This window comes from Glossina fuscipes, unplaced genomic scaffold, assembly GCF_014805625.2.
Source record: "Glossina fuscipes isolate IAEA_lab_2018 unplaced genomic scaffold, Yale_Gfus_2 222, whole genome shotgun sequence".
In the NCBI taxonomy this organism is placed as follows: Eukaryota; Metazoa; Arthropoda; class Insecta; order Diptera; family Glossinidae; genus Glossina; species Glossina fuscipes.
This window is the reverse complement of record NW_023998565.1, coordinates 1,777,901-1,800,605: the sequence shown is the minus strand read 5'-3', so window position 1 is coordinate 1,800,605 and position 22,705 is coordinate 1,777,901. Positions and strand designations below refer to the sequence as shown.

Here is a 22,705-nt window from a genome sequence, read left to right as displayed (position 1 = left end):
CTTCCACTTCCAGGTTTTCGGAAAGGATCGATCAGATGGCAACTGTGGGGGCGTTTTCATTGCCTTACTTGCTGTAGCCCCATCCTATTTGATAGAATTTCCTACTCCTACTCCGACGTTGAATTTATTGCCATTAGTGCGAAAGTTGCTCCTATATCCCCCCAAATGCGGATAACTCTATTTATAATAATGATCATTCTCTATTTATAATAATGATCATTTGTAATGTCCAAATCTACTGATATAGTCATATAGGGCTTCAATGTGCCCCAAGTCAGTTGGTGTTATAGCGATAATTCTGCCTGTATGGTCCCCACCTCAAGAGAGAGAAGAACGCACTTCGACAATACTTATTTGATTTAATTTACTTCAATACTGATTGTAAAGGCAGATCTAGATCTTTGCTTTGCAAACTTCCCGGAGACAGCTATAACTCACTGTCCATCTTTCAGTTTACATGAGAATTGATACCATCCGCCAATGCGTATTTCCTTTTACTACACGCATGTTGATTCGTTGAACTACTGTAATGTGCCAAATGCAACTTCTTTCAATAAATATTATGATTTTAACAAAACTAATATTTTACTGCTCAAATCTCATCTTTCACACATTATGCTTGATTGCTCTGCTGGAAATATTAAATGAAACCTTACTGCCTTCGTTCCATAATGCATCAAGCCTAGCCATTTCTCCATCCGCTACGATCAAGCAACTTTGCCCTCGAAGTAGGTGTTCGCCATGGTTTCAAAGACTAAACATTAGATTAGAGATTAGATTAGATTACGTAGATTAAACATTACAAAAATGGGAACAACGGACTTTGCATATACAGTTTTATGAAAAATGGTTCTGCTTAGGTCTATTTTGCCTATTCTTTATCAAGGCATAGATTTAATTATTTCAACCACAAATATTATTGCAAATACCTTCAGTTGATAAAGTCTTCACTGCTTGTTAATCCTAGATTTTTTTTTAAGTTTGTCAACTCCAAAGAAAGAATCTCATATGGGATATATCCCTCGCATGTTTTTTTCAATGGCTCTGAGTCATCTGATAATATTGAAACGTCGAATCTCTTTGCTGAATACTTCCGACAACATTTTTCAACGGCTAATTCTGATTCAACTGTCAATTATCCATAACCTATATCTCGCGCGGTTTTGATTCATGACTTGGTCGTATCAGAAAATGATGTTTTGAACGGTCTAAGGTCTCTAAAATATAGTTCTGCGCCGGTATCTGATGGGATGCCATCAAATTGACTTAATTGGTCATACAGTGCTCGCTAAATTCTATGAAATTAAATATAAAAATATGCAAGAGGCTTTCTTTTTTAGGAAAGAAGCCATTCAATACTCAGTATTTCATTGATTTACATAAGTTGAAAAACCTAGATTGGTGCATCGATTTAGAGGATCTATTTGACTAAGGATTACGTTTGAATTTGCACATTGAGTCTCTTTAAATAAAGCTAGGTCCGCGCTGGGTTTCATTAAGAAGTCGTCCAAAGAGCTGAATGTTCTTTATATTACAAGAAAGCTATACATGTGCTTCTACAAAATACCAAAGCTGTACCAATATTTGAGTATGCGTCAGTTTTTTGGTCTCTTTCCTATAGGTATTTTGTAGACTCAATTGAATCAATTCAAAATCAATTCTTGCTGTTTCCCCTTAGGGATTTGGTTTAGGATTCGCTTGTGTCTTTGCTTCCTTATGAAGATAGGTTGCTCCTGTTATCCTTACACTTCTGTTATCCTTACCGTCACTTGAGAAACATAGATTTATTGTTGGCGTTTTCTTCTTAATTAAGTTCATTAATGGTACTATTGATTCTTTCAGATCACTCGGTGAAACACGCTTTAATGTTTTTAACCGCTTCTCTAGGCACTTTGTGTTAATTAAGTTGAGTCAATGTAATTATAATTATGAGCTGTTTAACACGTTTGGAGTTGTTTGCGGAAGCCTAAATTATATCTATCATTCAATCTCAATATCGGTTTCTTTAAAGTCTATCAAAACAACTGTGCTTAATATGCCCGATTTGCCTATGGCATCGTTAAACTAAATTTTAATCCTAATATCTCATTATGATTCGAAAATTAATTGGTGTTGATTACTGTAACGGTTGTTAAGCTTTTGCATTATTGCGGTGGCTTAGGGGTTCACTTGCAGTTTGGTTCTCTACTGGTTGTGGGTATACCTATGTACTAGTTGTGTGCTTGTTTCTTTTTTTCTTTTTATTTATTTACAGAAAGTTATTTATTTTTTCACCCAATATCAACTTTTGTCGACTTTCAGTTGCCGCTTTTAAGTTAACATGAAAATAAGTAAAATAATTTTTATATACCTGCAACCACCAACTTTACTCTAAAAAGCGCCAAAAAAAAAACGAAGAAGCTTAGTTGCGATACTCAATAACATTGGATGGATTGGATGATATTTTTTACCATGTGCCTATTGCACCTTATAAGCAAAAAACTCAAAAAGCAAATGTATTATCAGCTTACGTAATCTGTTTTTACGTATATCTGTAAATATGCCTGTTGACCGAATCGATTTCAATATCACATTGCGTGCAGAAACTCTTGATGTTTTTACCAAACTTAAACCCGATTACTTAACTTTTGCGAAAAGTAATTAAATGTTTTGTTGTGTTTTTATTAGCAACTTAGAGTGGATATCGATCGAAAATATGGTTCGAATACTTATTGAAAATTATCAAAGTTCGCTCTAAAAATTGCAATTGTTACGCAGGGATGTTCAACAAGAGGTGATATAAATATTCAGCCACTTTAGAACTGTCAATATAAAACTGTCATTGCGATCGTATTTGCCCTTAGATTCGCTGATTAGACGTTGGAAAACAATAATAAGACGCCGATTTCTTAATCAAAATTATTCTCATATGGCTCTTTTTCAACTGTGTGGTCACTAAAACAAACAAAATTGTCCCATCTTTGGTTCTAAAAATCCAAGGGAAATAGTCAAAATAGTTCTCCATCTATAATTAGAGCACTCTTTCCGAAAATGCTGCTGTTTTCACTGTTGCAGTAAATTAATTGTACTACGGACAAACAATTCTTTGTAGAGTTCGTCTTTGGGTCAAAACACGTAAGTATACCAGTTTTTATAAAAATATTTGAAAAATAAGTAAGAATACTATGGTCGCGCAAGCCAACAATTAATTGTCAGTAAGTTTCTTAGTGGGCCAAAACGAGCCAGTATATAAAATTTCATCCAGAAGTCTCAAAAATCGCGGGGTATTGGTTGAACGTAAGAAACATGCGCGACATCAAACAAAAAACGAGTCTCCTCAAGTTCTTGGGGATGTTATGTACATTCGAACAAACTTAATATATCCTGCACCACAAATAATGTAGGCTAAAGAAACAAAGGAAAAGAAAAACAATCTCTTGTTCAATTTCTTAAACGTGATCTTTTTTTACATAAAAAGAAGAATGACGTATTCGGTTAGACTGTCGAATCTTAAAATAAGCTCTTAAAAAGACTGTTGTGTTTGGCAATGACTTTTAATTTTACGTCGTTTTAACGATCGGCAAATAGTTGCATACATATATATGATGGTCCCATTTCTTTACGCGTTGTTTAATAATAATTTGTTTTTAATAAATTCAAGTCTCTTTCTGCAAGTCCAATCTTATTCTTAATCCCCATTAACAATTACGGTCGACAGTTTTGGTTTGTAATCGAATATCGGATCCATGTCTCGTCGGAAAACTTCTGGACTTCGTCATGTAGGACTTTCTCTCACAATTGTAATATTAGTGCACATGTGTTAAGTCCATAAACATGTATTTTAGTTGGTTCATACATAGAAGACACCAGCTAAAGCAATATATTCTGACATTTATGATAATTTGCGCACTGGTAGGTAAGTTTGCAAGTGTTTACATTTTGTTTTTTGTATGTTTACTTATATTTGCGTATCCACATGTGTATATAAATTTGACCGCATGTACGTGTTAACAAATATTTAAAGGGTGTTGCTAGAAATCCAGCAAAACACTTGTAACTGTTTGTAAAGGCTACTGAGCGAGATTGCCTGATACGTATGCGTGTATGCGTGCATCTGTCTGTGTTTACATGTCATATATACATATATATGTATATATATAAAAATATGTAGCCATAGGCATACATGCCTATATATATCTACAACTGATGCTATTCTAAGCTTAATCTACGAACTTTTTATATCTGATGTCGTCAAATAAACAAATGTAAATGATTCTGTTTTATTTAAAAAGTGGTAAAATCTTAAATTTTTTATATAAAAACAATATTGATGTTACTCCTTCTGTAACTTTTATGAAATATGCCAGAAATTTTAATACTACACATGTTTTCGTGAATATAAAGAGATATTTAAAGAGATTACATTATGTAAGCCATCGTTACAAGAGTAAAACTTTCAATTTTCCTAATCTTGATTTTAAACGATCGATCAATTTTGCTAAGCGAACTGTGCAGTCCTTGGGTATATGGATATCTTTCAATGATTTTGGTTAAATTATTGTTAGTGTAATGAGCGTGTACGTAAGAACGTGCATGCAAGTGCTAATGAAAGAGTTTCAAACAAGTATTACTGTGTGAGTCATTAAGTGTCGATGTGTTACTTACTGTTAATGGGGCTTCATTGGCTTAATGAATTGCTATTTTTGTTTCTTCATATGAGGAAGCTCTGAATAGGAAATTTATCGAAGATAACGACAGATCATTGCCACGTGAAATGACGATGCTTGTGTCACAATATATTAAAAATAAAAATTCGAAGCAATTTTTGAAATAAAAGTTGAAGGGAATTTTGAAGTTGCACTATTTGGGGAGGGTAAACAGTTTTAAATGAATTTTCATTGATTTTGAAGAAAATTGCTTGCTTTACAATTAAGATATCGTCGATTAAATTGGATGCAGTTAAAATTATATATTCATAACATATCTGACAATTTCCAGTATGTAGTAGAACGGATAAAAACCACTGGACTAGACAACGGACTAGAACCATTTGTGTATGCGATACCTGAAAGAACTTAAAATAGACCTACTATTTATTATGCGGGCCGATTCAAAATCATTTTTTGAATTGTCTCAATCTTTTCAACTTTTTCCCATGCAACCATAACTACGAATATTGAATATGGTAAAAAGGTCTAATTTTCAATATATAAATCAGCCATGCACAATTTGGGGCATGTAGGTACCACCTCATATAAGAATTCTCGTGAAAAATAAACTTTTCTATGCTGAAAAGTCTAATTGTTAATATTTCATAGTGAAAATTTGTTTATAATAGTAATTTGACACAAAAATTACCTGGGCCAAATTTGAACCGCATGGATTTATTTTCTGGATGCCATACCATATAAAAATTCTCATGAATGCTACGCCCTACAGCGAAGTGTTTTCATTTTTAATATGTTATGATGAAGACAGGCCCACAGTAGCAATTTAGCATAAAAATTAACCTTAGCAAATTTACGTTATGCTAGTTGATGTGTCGAGCACTCTATAATGTGAGCGTTGTTGTTGTAGTTGTTTTTTTTTTTAGATTGCCAGCACTCTAGTTAACATTTGCGTTAAAGTTCATCCCAATATCTTGACCAATTTTTGATGTCATTTAGCTTGTGTTCAATTAAAAGCGGGATTTTTTTAATCTTGACAGAGTGAGAAAAGTGAATAAGTGTAGTGAATGTGTGCAGTGTTTGTGTTCGACACTTTCTTGGTCGCAAGCAAGAAAATATCGACCTCAAATTTGTTAGAAACATTGGAAGTTTTTGCACGCAGGTTAGTGTTGGAAATGGGCCAAATTGGGCAGAGCACAAGCACGCAACGTACTCAGAGGCAATAGCTTTGTAGGCTAATGCTGTTTTTTTGAAAAGACGTTCAAACTAAAGCGATTACAAGATAATGTTATCGGTATTAAATTTATTTCGATGTTAAATCTAAATTATTTACGTAAATTGTTGATTGATTTTTTTATATTCGTTCAAGTTTAATCCTAAACTTGAACAATCGTATAAATCGAAGATTCTACCCTAAGCTGGGCATTCGAGAAGAATTCTTTCATATGTATCTAACGATTTATTGTTGCATCTATGGAAGTTAAAAAATTTCAGATACAAGGCCTTAAACTAACATTTATACTATTAGGAAGTCTATTTAAAAAATGTGTTGAGCTCCTTACAAAATCCACCTATAATACGTTTCGAAGAAGCTATTTAATAAATATGGACATGGCAACTGAGTTTATGAAATTCCGTAAGAATATTGAGCTCACGTACAATTCTATAAAAAATGTGTGGTCGTAGCCCACATCTAGGTTAGGCACATATAACGAATAGGTATGTGGTAAAAATTTTACGCTGAGATTTTATGCAGGGAAGGAAACTGGAGAATTTTGTTATCTTACTTTGAGAAAGACTCAACAAACGCATCGGAAATATCTAAAAAGATATGCATGTGGATAAAAAGAATTGTAAGCAATTCTGTGCTTTTTTCGGCTGTACGAGTTAGAGATAGGATTCGTCATAAATACGCCACGCATTACTTCGCGGAAACTGGTTGTAGTTAGTTCTACTATTGGTTTCTCTTTAGCTGCCGCGCTTAAAGCAGCATGTTCTTTGAAAGCGCCCTAAGCGGCAGGACACTCTGCAATATAATCAATTGATTGTTTTGTCTTCGAAAAGTTTTTAGTTCTCGGCTTGTGCACTTACGCAACATATATGTTAGTCCTGTACATATACAATTTGGTTAAACTTAATTGTATATTAGAAGTGCGCAAGTTTCATCAGAATACTGTAAATATACTCTTCCTTCTTATTTGCTTTTGTTATTTATAATAAAAAACTGAAAGTGAAATTCATTATTGTAACTTAGATACTAAAATAATTTTCCTTGTAACACTGGCAAGGTTTTCAAAAGTTGAGAATAAAAAAAAGCAAATATAAAAAAAGCAAAAGAAAAAGGAACATAAAAACAACAACGCCGTTGATAGGATAATTGGAATATCCTTATTGTAGACGAGATGTTAAAGAAACGGAAAAACAGGAACGAAACATAAAGATTGTAGAGAGATTTGTATTGGACGAATATCATAATGCCCCCTCGAGTACTCATATAAAATGATTGACAAAGTAGCTCAGTGAAGCTCATAAAAAGTATTTTGTATGTGATTACGTTCCGCAGTCGAGTAAGACACGACACTCACTCTTCAAGCACGCGAAAGATACATACATCGGTACTTATATGATCAAAGTTTATGATGTGCGTGAGATTGTTTGTGTGCTTTTGCTCACTAGTAATATATAAAAAACGCACGACATTTTTACGTTCACCGCTGACAATGACAGACAACAACAGAAACAACAATTGTAACAAGGCATATGGGAGGATGAAAACGATTATAATGATGAGGATAATGGCGGTATAGTCATAAACAATACAATCTATGTGTATATATAAAATGCACACATGTACAAATGATTCTGCACGATAAACTTATTATTAACATCATGAGCCTGACTAAACAATGTGGACACACATAATCAGTGCCATCGAACGTGTAGCATCTTTTTTATCTACGAACAATACGATTGTACACATTCTTCTAACTAAAAATGTAACTTTGTTTTTTACGCTAAATAAGTATGTATATATGGGTGTGTGCGTACTTATGTATGTACATGTATGAATGTACATGTATAAGAAAACGTTGAAGGAAGGAAAGTGGAGTAGGAGTTCCACTGCCTGAGACTGAACGAAGGGGGACTATAATGCAATAATGAAGAAAAAGAAAGGAGGAAAAGTACCTTTGAAATACTTAAATTTCTTTTCTAGGGTTATTTACGGGTACGACCACAACACTTAGTAGGCCGTTTGTTTAGGTCACTTGTCTATCGCAATCAATCGCTGACTAATAAACTCATCCGCATACGCACACAAAAGTGATTTTCGTTACATTTCATTAAATACCTCAAATTCAAAACATTATCGGGCAAACGTTGTTGGCATTCAATCCAATCAACTACTCTATATAAAAAGAAAATATACTAATTTTGTTGTTGCCGGTGTGACATTAAGTTGCTTAAGTTAATCGCAGTGACACTATCTTTATATAGACAAAGTAAGAGATAAAGAAGATGTGTTTTACGATACGGTGCGATTTGATACGAATGCGAAAATCAAACGTTCCACTGGTTAACGAACGCACGCTTTAATCTGTGTTTGGTTGTGAAATTTGGTAGAGTATTTTTTTTCAAAATTGTTTTAACTTTAAAAATGCTTGCATGTGCTTAGCATTCGCTGCAAAGTGAAAATAGTTTTATTATTTGTTTTGTCTGTCTCTTTTCTCCCACCCCCCTCCCCGTCTATTTTCATCGGTTATCTATCTAATCAATGGCTGTCACATATTTTTGCTGGTATAAAATTTATGTTATGGCTGTTTTTTTGTTTGCTTCTTGCCGGTGCTCCACATTCTTGATTTTATTCCTACATTTTTTTACGATTTTTATTTTTTTATTATTATGTATGCTCACATAAGTTTTCATAATTCACTTGCCGTTAGCTACTGTTGGTGTCTCACGAAAAATGTTGTCACATGTAATTTTGACAATTGCTGAATATCAAACATATTTTACTCAAGAAGATGTAATGAAAGCAAGGGTAAATGAGCTTTCCGAGCTAATTTTTCTTTGGTAAAGACGTTCACCTAAGCTTTTTGGTGTGAATAATTGTACATTTGTTTCCTTTAAGAGTCCTGCCTATACACCAATGTTTATTATGATCGCTACTAGTTTATATGCGGATTTCTGTTCACTGTAGACTACGAGTAATTAAAAGGATGTGTATTGTTTATTATTAGAACATTAGAATCATGTACGCACCTAAAACGGTTATAACATCTGCTCATATTCTCTTTGAGTGAAATGAAACCGTGCATGTGTCTGCCATACAACCGCAGGATTCCCAGCAAACTCATGTCGCGAAAAGTTGACGTTTTAATAAAGATAAAATTCATCTCATTTTGTAAAAGTTTGTTACGTTTCTCTAACGCGGTTCCCCTCTGAAAAATGATTGTTCCAATATCTCGCAAGCAAATACATTTCATCTAATATATTTTCACAGTTTGTTGTCTTCAACTAGGACAAAGCATCGCTTGAAATCACCTTTGCCTAAGGAACATATCTAGACGCAACAAAGTCGTCATGGATATAATTGAACAGTGCCACAAAATATTGCAACTTGTTCTTCTCTTTCTCTTAAAATTACCTAAGCGGTTTATGTTCATTTCATTTTGGTTGCATTTCGTCACGCAAAGAATCAAAGAAGACAGGTACAATAAAAGTAATATGCCTTTCAGTACCCGCTTTTAAGCTCTTGAGTTTTAATTGAACGCTTTGAACATCGGTCTTTGTAATTCTGTACATAAGTTTTGCAAAACCTCGAGCAAGACTTGTATGTCAAGACTCTTTAAAATGATAACGCCACTACAGAAAGATGACAACACCGGAGCCTCTCGCATGGCATGTGGAGTTTACGAAGCCAACCGCCAACTAGTATAACTGGTGTAATTGGGAAATCGAATAAAAAAAACTTAATAATGTTGTAGATAGCTAAAGAAGTCCGTAGTTGTAAAAATTGTAATATTTTTATGCTTGGCGGATAAACCGTTCAAATTTCAATCGAACAAAAGTGAATCATTTGTTAGTCAATGGCGTTTAAATTGATTGAATGAAAAACTTTGTAAGTACTGTTCTTTTGATTATTATTTTAAAAATATTATTAAAAATGCAAAGGAAAACAAAGAAACTCTTTAAAGTTTGTTAGCTGCTTTGAAAAATCGAGTTCAGAGAAAACCTGCGGTTTCTTAAAAGCTATATTGATAAATTGAGAACTTATTTTATGTAATATAATATACTAAACATGCGCCAGCGTGAAAAAATAGGCTGGAGCGAGTTAGTGAGCAAGAAATCTGATTTGATTATATCGAATCAACTGTAATTACGATGTATTAGCATGTCTAATAAAGCAATGCCTTTATGTCAATCAGGCTTCGAGTAAAAACTTCGTGAAATTCACTTTTCGTCAATATTCAGTTTACAACTAAAATCCGCATTATCGCTGAGTAGATAAGAACCGCGACCACCACGTCAGTGTTCGCGTGTTCGAATACTAGTGTGGCAGAGCGTACCTGGTCATAGATATAGCGTGTGCTCTGTAAGTAAAGGCATAATACTTACCGATTGGGCACGCACTAGGCTGTCACTTGCTATCTCTTTCTCTCGCGTCACTTTTTTCTAACCGTCACCATGTTACAAAAAACGAGGAGAGATTGATCAAATATGAAAAAGAAAGAATGAAAATTTTGTAAAGGCATATGCTGCATCACGTTTTCACGTCCTCCGCTATGAAATAGTTCGAGGGTTCGAATTCGAGGGTGGTTAAACTTAACTAATTTCACAGATTCATATTTTGCGCAAAATTTTTATGTTCGATAAATTTATCAACTGAAATATTGCAACAGTTTCTCATGCTGATTATTGAAATAAAGTGATTTGGATGAATGATTTCGGTCTGCTAAGGAAAAACTTATGCACTGTTTAATTAAGGATTTGGTTCGAATAAGAGTTTAATTTTTTTTGAGTTCCTCAAACTGAGAAGCTCAGTGTTCGATTAAAATAATTGAATGTGCCTCAGATGTGCATTGAAATAAGTCACAAGATTTATGCCCTATTTCACTTGTGGTAAGGGGTATATTAAGTTTTTACAAACGTACGTAACACGCAGAATGGCTTAAGATAGACTCACCTTTTATTCTACCGGTTTATTCAGAATATGATTCAGAATGATGCGAGTAGCCATTCGCTCTCTGTACCGTTCTTTCGTTTCATATCGGCGTTTTAAGTCTGAAAAGCCGTTATTGACTTTGATCAGATAATGCGGTCCTTTTTTTTCCTGGAGGGCAGTTACGACGCAGTACGTATTTGCTGAATTGAACGCATTTTTAATGTTAAATGTTATAACTGGGCAGTATTTTTTCTTGCCTCCGAATCAACGTTTCCCCTCTACGTCTTCTGTTGCAATACTGTACTTTTCCTTTTCTTGAAACTGAATTTGCAGTCCGTCAATTCTTTTAAACGTTCCACGGACTCTTCTATACGAGTACGAATTAACTTCTCATACACTTTGGCTAACGTGCCCAGTGGACAAATAGGTCGGTATGGTCTTGGCTTATGCGGTAGCTTATTTGGCTTTGGCAGTAACACGAGCGTTTGTTGTTTCCACTTAATCGGAAATTTCTGTTCTTCCAAGCAAATGTATTCATAAACATAGCGCTTGTCGTTAAAACGGCCTGTTTTACAGCTTACAGCTTGGGGATTCCATCGGGATACGGAGCTTTCTTGTCTTTAGTTTGTTTTCAGATAGCGGCAGTTTCATAAGCAGAAATTAATCTAATGTTTTCCTTTACCTCTGCCAATGTTAGCTATGCAAACTTGCTTTTCTGTGGGAACAAGGTGTCGACTATTTCCTCTAGAAACTCTGAACACATTGGTTGTCTTAAATGTTTAAGCTTCGTAATTTCTAATGTGCATGCTAGACCCCATCGGTTCTCCTCTTCTTTTTCTTGCTGACCATAATAATGTTTTTAAGTTTGCTTCGTCTCTCTTCATACTCCGCCTGATGTCTGTCCACATAAATTTTTTGACTCAAACTGAAGTTCGCAAACGTTTAAGACATGCTAATGAAATTTGGTACACTGACATATTTTGACTCAAAGACGAACGTTAGTAAAAATGGTTTGGGACGGTCCACTTTTCCGATCCCCCATATAACGCTAATTTGAAAACTCGTTATATGGAAAAATTGCAATTTTGAAAATTTCTCGACAAAAGTGGCTGGGTAACAGTAGCCCTTTGAGATGATGCAGACGTCCGCACTACTTAATATACCTTGTACCACAATTGGCGTAGAGTATAATGAACACTACAAACCATTATCGGCCTATTTTTGTTTTTTATCTTATGTAAGGATTTTTAGAACAGAAAAGTTTAAGTTTTTTAAGTGTATTGTGACGAAAATTGACCATAATAGTGATTTGATGTAAAAGTTAACTGGGGTAAATTTTGAACACGTACCTCAATTTTTCACCTTCTCGGGTGGAACCATTCCTGCGAGAAGTAAGCTTTTATTTTCAAAATTCCTAATTTTTTGAGGCCTAAGTAATGTAGTTCCATTGTTATGGTAAAGTCATTTAAAAACAGGGTATAATATATATGTTCAGTGGCAAAAATAACAATTGTCTTAGATAACGTGGTGAAAGGTATTCAATAATGAGCGTAGCGCGACTATAATGTTTTCACTTGTTTTTTCCTAATTGTCTTACGGACTATCAACTTTTACATGATCCATAGTACGACATTTTGAAAGAAACTTCTTTCGTATCCGTCGTGATACCGTCGATAGCCAGACCATTTTAAACTAACGTACGAGAGTTAGAATGACAAAACGAAGACTGAAGATCAGGGCGTGTGTAAATGACGCGTTTAATAGCAATAAAATTGCAAGAAACTACTTTAAAGCGAAGAGAAAAAGTCTGAGCGGTCTTTCAATGGCAATTTTGAAGTTAAACATCGGCCTTGCGCTTTTGAACCCTTCTTAAGGTCTCGAAAAATATATCTCATCCAATGGAAATAACATTCGTTACCGTCTCGTTAACTGTAACTAATATTGCTGTTCCAATGGAATGCTAGAATTGCTCGTCCAAATTTTACATCAAAATTGCGCAATTTTTTAAGCCAGCATGGAGTAGTAATTTTATTCAAAATTTTGATATTTTTGCACTTTATTTTGCTTGCCTGGCCTTCTGTAATTATATTGTTACTTTATGCATATTTTAAAAAGCCTATGATGAGCAGTCTATCATTACGTCATGGTGATGTGTAAAAGATGAACGGATGTTGTTTTTTGAATTTATGAAACTGTTTACTATTAAATAAAAAAATAGTTTGTGAAGTTTGAAAAATGAAGATTGTTCTATATTTTATATTTGCCAGAAGACTGGAATGCAATCCATCGCTTATTCTTTTTCCATGGCCTGTTCTTCTTTTCTATACGAAACTCTAGCCGAGATGATTTATCAAGAAATGTAAATAAATAACAAAAGAAGAAGATGTTTGCTCACTACCAAGCAAATGGAATAAAGTAGCGTTTATATTCCGTTTATAATAATCTGGTAAACGGTTATCAGATTTTGATGTAATAGGAGTTCCATCACATTCTTGCAAAGGTCGGGTGACAATTGACTGACCACACGTCTGCAAACAATCACAATTTGAAATAATCTCAGAGTACATCGAACGTTTTAGATTTTTCATTTATTGCTCGTGAATATCCATAAGTAGTTGAATTTGAGTGTTTGGTAGTGCTCTCTAAAATTTTTTCAAATTTTATACCAAAGCGAGTGAAACTTCACCACTCGTTATCAAAAAACCACATAAGACGAGTTAATCGCGTTGTATGGAAAGGAACGAAACAGTAAACCTTACATAGGAATGTATGTATTGCATATATATATATATATATATATTTCTTCTACTTTTTTTTGCACTGTTAGTATTAATATTTACGTAGAAATTCTACACTTTCTGCTATACGTTATATTAATATCTGGATCTGTATATATATATATATACATATATATGTATACAGCATATCTATAAATGCTGCTTATTGGCACGCAACTTTATGTTTGCTTTTACTGTCGCACTTACTACATGCTTTGTACTTTATTATATAAGATTAGAGCAAGCAAATGTACGCATTTATGCATTTATCTCTATCAATGGCTTTAAAATGACACAACTATCAAAGCGTAGCACATTGCGCGAAAAAGCTTAAATATGTAAAAAAATGACAAATTCTTCCGAAAACAAAAGTTTTTTAAAAGCAAGCTAAGATTCTAAAAAAATCCGCTATATCTTTGATCAAGCCAACAATGCTTAGCAGGTTGATAAAAAGCTTATCGTATTTACAACGAACATGCTTTATCATAACCAGTAAGAGGCCAATGGTTCTTTACAGACGGGATATGACATCGCTGCGGAAGTATTGATCAAAAAATAATTTTGAACCATTTGCATAAAGATCTATACAAAAAGAGCCTCGGCATTTGACAGTAAAAAATTTTAAAGATTTCATTTGTGAATCGCTACTGAAACGCACTAAAATCGAGTTCTCTTTCAGGCGATTGAAAACGGGCAGAGAAAAATGGCAAAAGTACGAAAAAAAAGGTAAGAAAAAGATCGCAGGTTAACTTGGACAAAGGTTCATAAACAGTGGTAGAGAGTGGTGGAAGGATGCACCCTCTGCAATCACAATAGAGCCGAACTACACAGATCTTTAATATTTGAACAAATATTGGTAGTGCTAAGTAGGGAAGTTTCCACTCCATTTCCTCATTCTATATCCCGGACTGCACCCCGTTGGACTTTCGTTCGTTTTACTCTTTGACAAACTTCTTTACATGCTGTAAGGCTGATTTAGAAAGAGGATTTTAAAAGCGACTTGGGTCAATCTTTTGCCCGGAAGTCGCAGAAGTTCTACGATAATTGCAGAACGGGATTTCCAGAAAAATTGCAAACAGCTGTCGTTGAAAATGCAAATGTTTGGTTTAATACAATTTATTCAAAATATAGGAAAAATATGTTTGAAGTTTATTGAAGAAATTCCATGAGCTTTTATTTTCATATGTTACATAAGAAACATGATTTTCAAGGCTCACTCTAAGCATATTTTGACACTTGCTTGTTTTAAATTCTTTCGTAGAAATTCATTTATTTGAAGAAACGACAAGCAAGAATCATGAAAAACAGTAGGTTAAAATTCAACAACGAATGGCTAGAGAGAGAAATGATGGACGCTTTGAATCAAACCTTTATGTATAAAGATATATTTATCAATGAATATCATTTATGGAATTACGAACGCAACATGCAACGATAAAAAAGCAGAAAATTTCTATGTGTGTTGTTGAAAATCAAATCCTTATAGAATTTTCAACAATTCCTTTAACGCTCTATCTTGCACCACTACATTCGAATTAATTGTAATAAAAGAAATGTCTCTTAACGACGCCAAATTGTATGTATGTAGTAACCAGCTTGGATGAAACGAGTAGTTTATAGATGCCGACAAGAAATATCTAAATGGTAAGCTTTTCATTATCCACATCAATACATTAGAACCATTCCGAAGGAGGATGCAAAAATCTAGCTGCTCATTAGCTTCTCGACTACCCAATACCCAATAAACAGACTTTTTGTTGCAAGTCGAGTGTATCGGGAGTGGTCGTAAAACTTATCCGATCCGAACCATTTTTCGTAGCGTTCGCCCGCGAGCCAAAACACGTCAGTGCACCAAATTACTTAAAATTAATCTAAAAAAACAACTAAGAATACTGTAATCTGGCAGGGTCGACCATTAGATATCCTACACCACTTCGCCTAATGAAGTTATTTACTCGTTTTGGTAATAAAAACTCCTTTGGTAACATATCACACATTGTTTTCATATATAAATATACTTTTCATAAAAGCCCGCATATTAGAAGATTACCGAAACTGGTGTGGCCTAAATTTAGAAAATTTAATTTATTTCCGAAAATTTTTATGATTTTGCAGTTTCTGTCATTAGAAACTAGAATATACACCTCCTCTTCATATAAGGGGCTTCTTTTCATTATAGGATCTAAAAAATATACATATGTGATCCTAATTTCCTTCCGTTGATTTTTGTTTTTACCATAGAGTATTAAAAATTAAATCTTCTTCTTCATGAGAAATCGTATACGGAATGGGATCCAAGATGTAGACCATTGTGGTTCAAAATCAGTCCACTTATTTTTTATGTCAAATTTCCATCATGAACTAATTTTCGTCATAAAACATTGACAGTTAAGCCTTTTTGGCCTATAAGAGCTTATATTCCCTCATACTATAACTTTTTAAGTTATTTTTAAACTTACTTTATTATTATTATTCTTCTTTTTTCTTCCTTTTTATTGTGCACTAGTTTTAAAAGTATTAGTATAAGATTTTCTATTAAGATGAACTGAATCCGACTGTAATTTTCTTTAGTTGAATTTCATGTATAAATATTGGGTAAAATAAAATAAATAAATAAATAGTCTTTATAAACGGTAATATTCCAAAACTACACCCATACGATCCAAATTTGGTAATGTTCATTTTTTTTTCAATTTACTATTGTAAACAATGGCCAGCTGAACCAAATTTTTCATACCAATTTAGAATGTCAAAATACTATTACAAGCGAGTTTTGTCGAGAAATTTTGAAAATTGCACTTATTTTCATATCACGACTTTTCAAAATAGGTCGTTATATCGCGAGTGGTCGGAAAGGTGGACTAATCCAAACCGTTTTTAATTGCGTTCGTCCTTCGATCAAATCATGTCAGTGTACCACATATCATCAAAATATCTCAAAAATTGCAACTAGTAGCTTGTGTTCATTTCATCAAAATATCTCAAAAATTGCAACTTGTATCTTGGGTTTAGTTCACATAAACAGGCATCAGACCGACAGACAGACGGATGCACAGACAAACTTAAGGTTTACCTTTAATTTTTTCGGGGGTCACATATGTTCGCACAAACAGGTATGTTAACCTATATCAGGCGTCGTATAGATGGGTACAAAAATAATAAGGCCGTCAATAAATTGTATATATGCACAATGAGTGTGATTGACGCTGCCGATACCACTCCTTTACTCATATATATATATATATATATCTATATGTGATTAAGACGAACTCCCAATTCCGCCTAACTCCAAAGATAAATAAACAGTTTTAAAATCTATGTCATATTTCCATAAGAATTTCCAATTTCCAATAAGAATTTAGGTTTTCGTCAAAACTTAAAAAGTGTTATTAAACACAGAATTATTGTAATGTAGTATATAAGCAGAGTTTTATCTTTGGGCCTTTCATCCTGATAGCATCACTCAGAAAAAACCACTTGCTGGCTAAAAAGAATGAAATTAAAATTAAGACGCGAAAGAGATCCTTCCTTAATGATGTTTAGAAGAAACAAATATAACAAATTGCAACACGTTTCTGTAGGATTCATTAGCACATGTCTAGTGTACACTGAATTACGCTTGGCTTTTGAGAGATTTGTTTGTAAATAATGTTAATAGTGAAGATATTCGGGAAAAAGAACAGAAATTACACAAGTCTTAAGAAAAAAAGAAAACATTTTCAATCCCTCATTAAGTAATCAGGTCGCATTATTTAACGATTGAAACATTGTAAGAAACTATTTATTTATTTGTGCGACCACCAAAGCGGATTGATGGACAGAAATGTTCAAAAGTTAAATAAATTGAAATATGATAGGAGGCATCGATATGTTCGAAGAAATTCAACGAAATATTTATTATTTCAATATTCGGAAATGTTTAAAAAGAAACCCATATATATATATAGCGATGTGCATAAAAAAAAGCGTTGTGCTCTTGTTCTTGTTTTTCTTTTGAAATCAAGTCATTTGTGTTATTATACCGCACACAACCTGTAGTGCAGGGTGTATTAAATTTTCTGCGGATGTTTGTAACACCAAGGAAGACTTAAGACACACCCACCTTTTATTATACCGATCAATTTTGAGTTTGTTTCTGCATTCGATTCAGAACACTTTCCTGAATTGATTTAAGCTGCCCGCTCAATACCTGTCCCCGTCGGAATGTAGGTTATACCAAATGGTTCTCAAATGCTCGCGCGAGATATTTGTAACAAGTTCTTGTGCTATACCTCTGACAATTCGTAGGCATGGTTGCAGGCGAACAAGATCAATTTTCAAATCTAAGCTTGAACATCAAATTTATGTGATCGTGAGGGCTGCAGCAACAAATCGGCAAGTAGACGGACTAATCGGGAGTCATACATATGAAAATTCAAATGGTTGACTAGGCAGTGTTATTGAAAGTCTGCCGTTGTCCAACAATATGTATAGGTTATTGTGGGAGTGCGTACATCGCGGTGTTATACAGCAACGGTCGATCGCATCGTGACGAAAATCCAATATTTTATGATATAAGCTTTCATAAAAACTAGTCGATTTTTCAAGAAACAAAATTGCAAAGAGAGGAAAAACCAAAGACACAATTATGACGCTTTATCTGTCTTGTGCACCTGGCGGCTCGCGGAAAAATTCACAATTGGCAGTAATTTAGCGGAATTAGAGACGAACACAAGGAAAGAAAAGTCGCGAGGAATTTAGTTAATGGTAAATTGCTTGTAAAAGGGCATGTAGCGGCATTTCTCCACAAGGCAAGATTGATTGAGTCAAGAGGGTTGAGTAAGTTGTAAATAGACTTCCTAAGAATTGCAAATAAAACCTAGATTACGTTAAAAATCATAAATCGGTGGCACGAACTTTATTTCAGAAGAAAATAAATAATAACGTGAAATTCACAAAAGACGGATTTAAGTTACGGTATTACAACACCATCTTACCAACATGAGCATAAAAATTACGTTAATTTTTGAAGTCAATTCATAGTCGAATTTCTGGTAAAAATAATTGAGCAAAAATACATTTACTCGTAAAGAGAAAACATATGTAAGAAACACATATTTTCCCTTTATGCCCCCTCTTAGCGTTTTAAAAGTAACTATAGATCGCGACATCATGGCAAAAATTAATAAAATCGAACTTATATCTTATTTTAAACTACCTTAACATAATAATGTGAACTCCATTGACTCGATTATATCCATCTATTTAGGGATCCCCTATTGAAGAAGAAAACATTGGTGTTCCTTTCCATCTGTACATGCCTTTCTTCTATCGATTGGATGCAATGAATTGCAGTAAAGTGGAGAAGAAGTGGAAAACTACCGAATCATTTGTATTATGAAAACATCTTTTATTAAATAAACAACTTCAATGTTCGAAGATGTGTAGACGTAAAGATTATAAGATAAATGTCTATTTGTCACGAGTTGCTAATTACGGGAGGGAGCCGCTTGTTCGGGATTTAGTTTCGTTTTTTTTTTCTTTTTCTTATCGTTCTTTGATTTTACCTTCCGTTTGAACTTTGGTATATATTTTTCGAACAGTTGTCGTGTAACTCCGTACAGGTGAGGTGTAAGTATTATTGCTAGATAGACGAGCATATAGAGCATGCATAATAAGGCAGCCGCCATATTGCGCCTCAGAAGAAAGCATGCAGTCCAAAAATAGATTATTATAACCATTAAGCCGAGATGAGCATGAATTCCAGTTAGTAAGGCTTGCAAGTTGCAATCACGACGGCAACGTAATAACACTAATGGTATGGCGAGGACTATTTGTATAGCCAACGGTATCACAATACTTGAAACCAGAAAAGCCTTCAGATCATCAAACCAATGGACAACAATCATAAAGATAAGGACCGCCAACGGTATCAAACCATGAAAAATTACAGTACACCAGCAAACACCAAATAGTCGATAAAGTAAGGTGGCATTCGTTAGTGCGTAAAATCCTAAAACATATATGTTGAGCTCCGTTAGTAGTAAGTCTCCCAACATCAATAATATTGACACGAAATATAGCACCCATAACGTAATAAATAATGCATACTTGCCCATTCGTAGCTGCATTAGAAATGTAATTAGAAGTTATTTACGAATAATGAAATCAAAATTCAACAGCTCTCAAAATTACCTTTTTGGAAAATATGACAAGACTTCTAAATTTAACCAACTTCTCCGACTCGTATTCTGTAAGATTTTTTAAAAGTTTTCTATATGATAGAGAAATATAGAAAGTTTGACGTAATTTTTTTAGTATAACTGTTTGAAATGTCTGTAATATAAATATTGAAAAGTTCAAGTCAATAATAAAAACAATTCTGCCCACACTACTCTTCTATGGCTAATCTTTCCAGCAAAAAGCAGCAAAGTAGCGAAATGGCTTCAAAATGCTTTGCGTAATGTGTAGTGTAGTCTTGTCTATTAACCAACTTTTATCATAATTTAAGATTGATTTCGTATGCCCTAGGCAGATATTTCAATAAAATCAAAGTTATAAAAGAATGCGCTTTTCATTTTGAAATTTTGATTAGATCTACACCTGACTTTATGATCTTAAGAACTAAGGGTTATAAGCAAATGCTTCGAGACTACTAATCCCGTAGAATTAGAAGCCAATTCAATTAATTATTTTCAATCTTTATTTATTTTTAATTCCTTTAGATTTATTAGTTTATTCATAATCTTGCATTTACAACGTGTTAATCAATACTCATCAAAGTTGATGAATGCGAGTACTTTTTACAAAATTATTTGCAATTTTCATGAACTATTACTTATGATTACATTTAACATATGTACATATATACATTCAAGCACGCCTACATAATCGTACAAAGGTAAATACATACAGGCGTACGTATATACGTACCCGCTTACATAAAAAAAGATGTAAATAATACTACATATATATATATATATGTATATATATAATATAATATATTAAATATATAATATTTATATTTATTTATATATATTTATATATATTTAGTATATTATATATTTAATATATATATTTATATATTTAATATATATATTTATATATTTATATATATTTATATATATTTATATATATTTATAAATATATACATATACATTTATACATAAATATATCACTAACAAATAGCATTAATTAATGGAATTCAATTATTCGCCTAGAAATCATTTAATAATTGTCTTGCAAATGATTCTCTTTCCTTTTTTACTTTACTTTTATTTACTTAGAAAGCGAAATCAAGAAATCGGTTATAAATAATAAACTTTATATGTCTGTCGACCTTCCTGGAAGGGAAGCTATCTAACTATGAGCTATGATCATAAAAGTTTCATTATTACTCTAAAGACCACAGTGCTGAAAAATATTCCATTTCCAAAATTTTCTCATCTCTTCCATGAAGACATTATGAATAACGCTGCGTGATCACGTCCGTTTGGCAGGGTGTTTCAAATTTTAAATTACATCTAAATAGGGCAGAGTGTAGTGACGCTTATTAACATATCAGTCATTTGACATTAATATTTCTTCCAAAACTAAGTTATTCATATTCATTTCAGGTTTGGATAATACAAATTTTCCTTTTTACTTCAAATTATTAGCAATTTAGAGAGATCGATTATAGATGTGAGCAGATATTATTAATAATATAATGATTTTTTTATTTTCATATAATTAAGGCAAAGAAGGCCCATTTTTAAATTCCAGTCCCATTACTAGTTATTTTGATGAATGCAAAGTTCTAAAGATTTGGGGGAGTTGAAGCATAGCAATGAAGTTAGCAATGCATAGCAATGTACGCCGTTGTAACGTCTTAAATGATCTAATTCTTGGCAATTAATATGGAAATGATTTTGTTTATTTTCCTTTAACTTTTTTTAATTAAACGTAATACAACCTTTAACGTTTTTCTTATACTAAAATTAAATTTTGTAGTAAAACATTTAATCGATAACTTTCATTACAACTGTATCTCGATAATCGAAACGTTTGCTATGTTTAGGAACTGTTTTACACTAAATAAAGGTAGGGAACTTTTCACCAGAAGCTAACACTGGTCTGTAAATTTCTTGACTTCTTAAATAATCATTTATAATATACGATAGAAAGCTTTGATTAGTCATTTTAAATATTATTCCAACGTTAAAAAACGTACGTCAGATGAGAAAAACCTAGAAAAAACCTAGAAAAACATTCAGCTTGAACGCAAGCCCTTACGATTAAATCACTTCAAATGTAAGGTTGTAACGGAGGAGAAGAACATCATTTATACGACAGACGCAATGATCCGGTGGACCGATAGGAGGTCTTCGAACATCAAGTGAAAGCAAACTTGCCCGAAAGAAACATTTGATATGGAAGGATTTAAGTTATATGGTTATGTGGCTAGACGTAATAAATCGATTTTAAGAATTAAAAACTTGAGTTTATTGACTTCGATGAAATATATCTTCACATTTTTGGAAAACATTTCAAATCAATCTGTCACCCACCCCGTTCTCCGCCTTCTGCAATTATTGTTTTTTGTCCTGAGTTTTCTATATATGCTTTCTCTTTCCGGAATTAAAAACTTAAAATTCACGCTCACAGTGCACGTGAATGACATGTATAGAACAAAATGGAGATCTAAATTTATATAAATGCATGAAGGATTTCTTACCGATTTTCGCTAAGTAATTATGCGTAGCAAAGTGAGAATTCTCAAAAGCTTGTTGCAATAAATTTTAAATAGTTGTGCTAAGAAGGATCGAAAACGTTTTAGAATTCTGTATGGGCGATTTGCGCGAAAAAGTAAGTGTTTTCTTAATTTAATCAGTTGAAAAATTCAATCATCTACTTTTAACCCGGTGACATTCATTATATATACATGTTTTTTAATCAACAAAAGTAAGGGGCAATGAATTATGAGATGATACTGCACGAAAGAGCTACTTACTGGCTAATTGCGTTTGTCAACAGCTGAGAAATTAATTGATATATGTACAAATTTCCTTTTCTATTCGTGAATTTATTAAATTGTATGCAGAAGATACCCTTTTATTATTATTATTATTATTATTATTATTATTATTATTATTATTATT

The 22,705-nt window shown here is 33.2% G+C and overlaps 1 protein-coding gene across 1 annotated transcript in view; it reads right to left on the bottom strand.

Moving 5' to 3' along the window:
- Positions 1–19,054: 19,054 nt before the first annotated feature.
- The window catches only part of LOC119642445, a 5,745-nt gene continuing 2,094 nt past the window's right edge, over positions 19,055–22,705 (bottom strand). The window contains exons 2-3 of the mRNA XM_038041601.1: positions 19,761–19,839; positions 19,055–19,690 (exon numbers count right to left, since the gene is read on the bottom strand). Coding sequence (XP_037897529.1) covers positions 19,055–19,690; positions 19,761–19,839 — 715 coding nt within the window. The remainder of the gene's footprint in view (positions 19,691–19,760; positions 19,840–22,705) is intronic.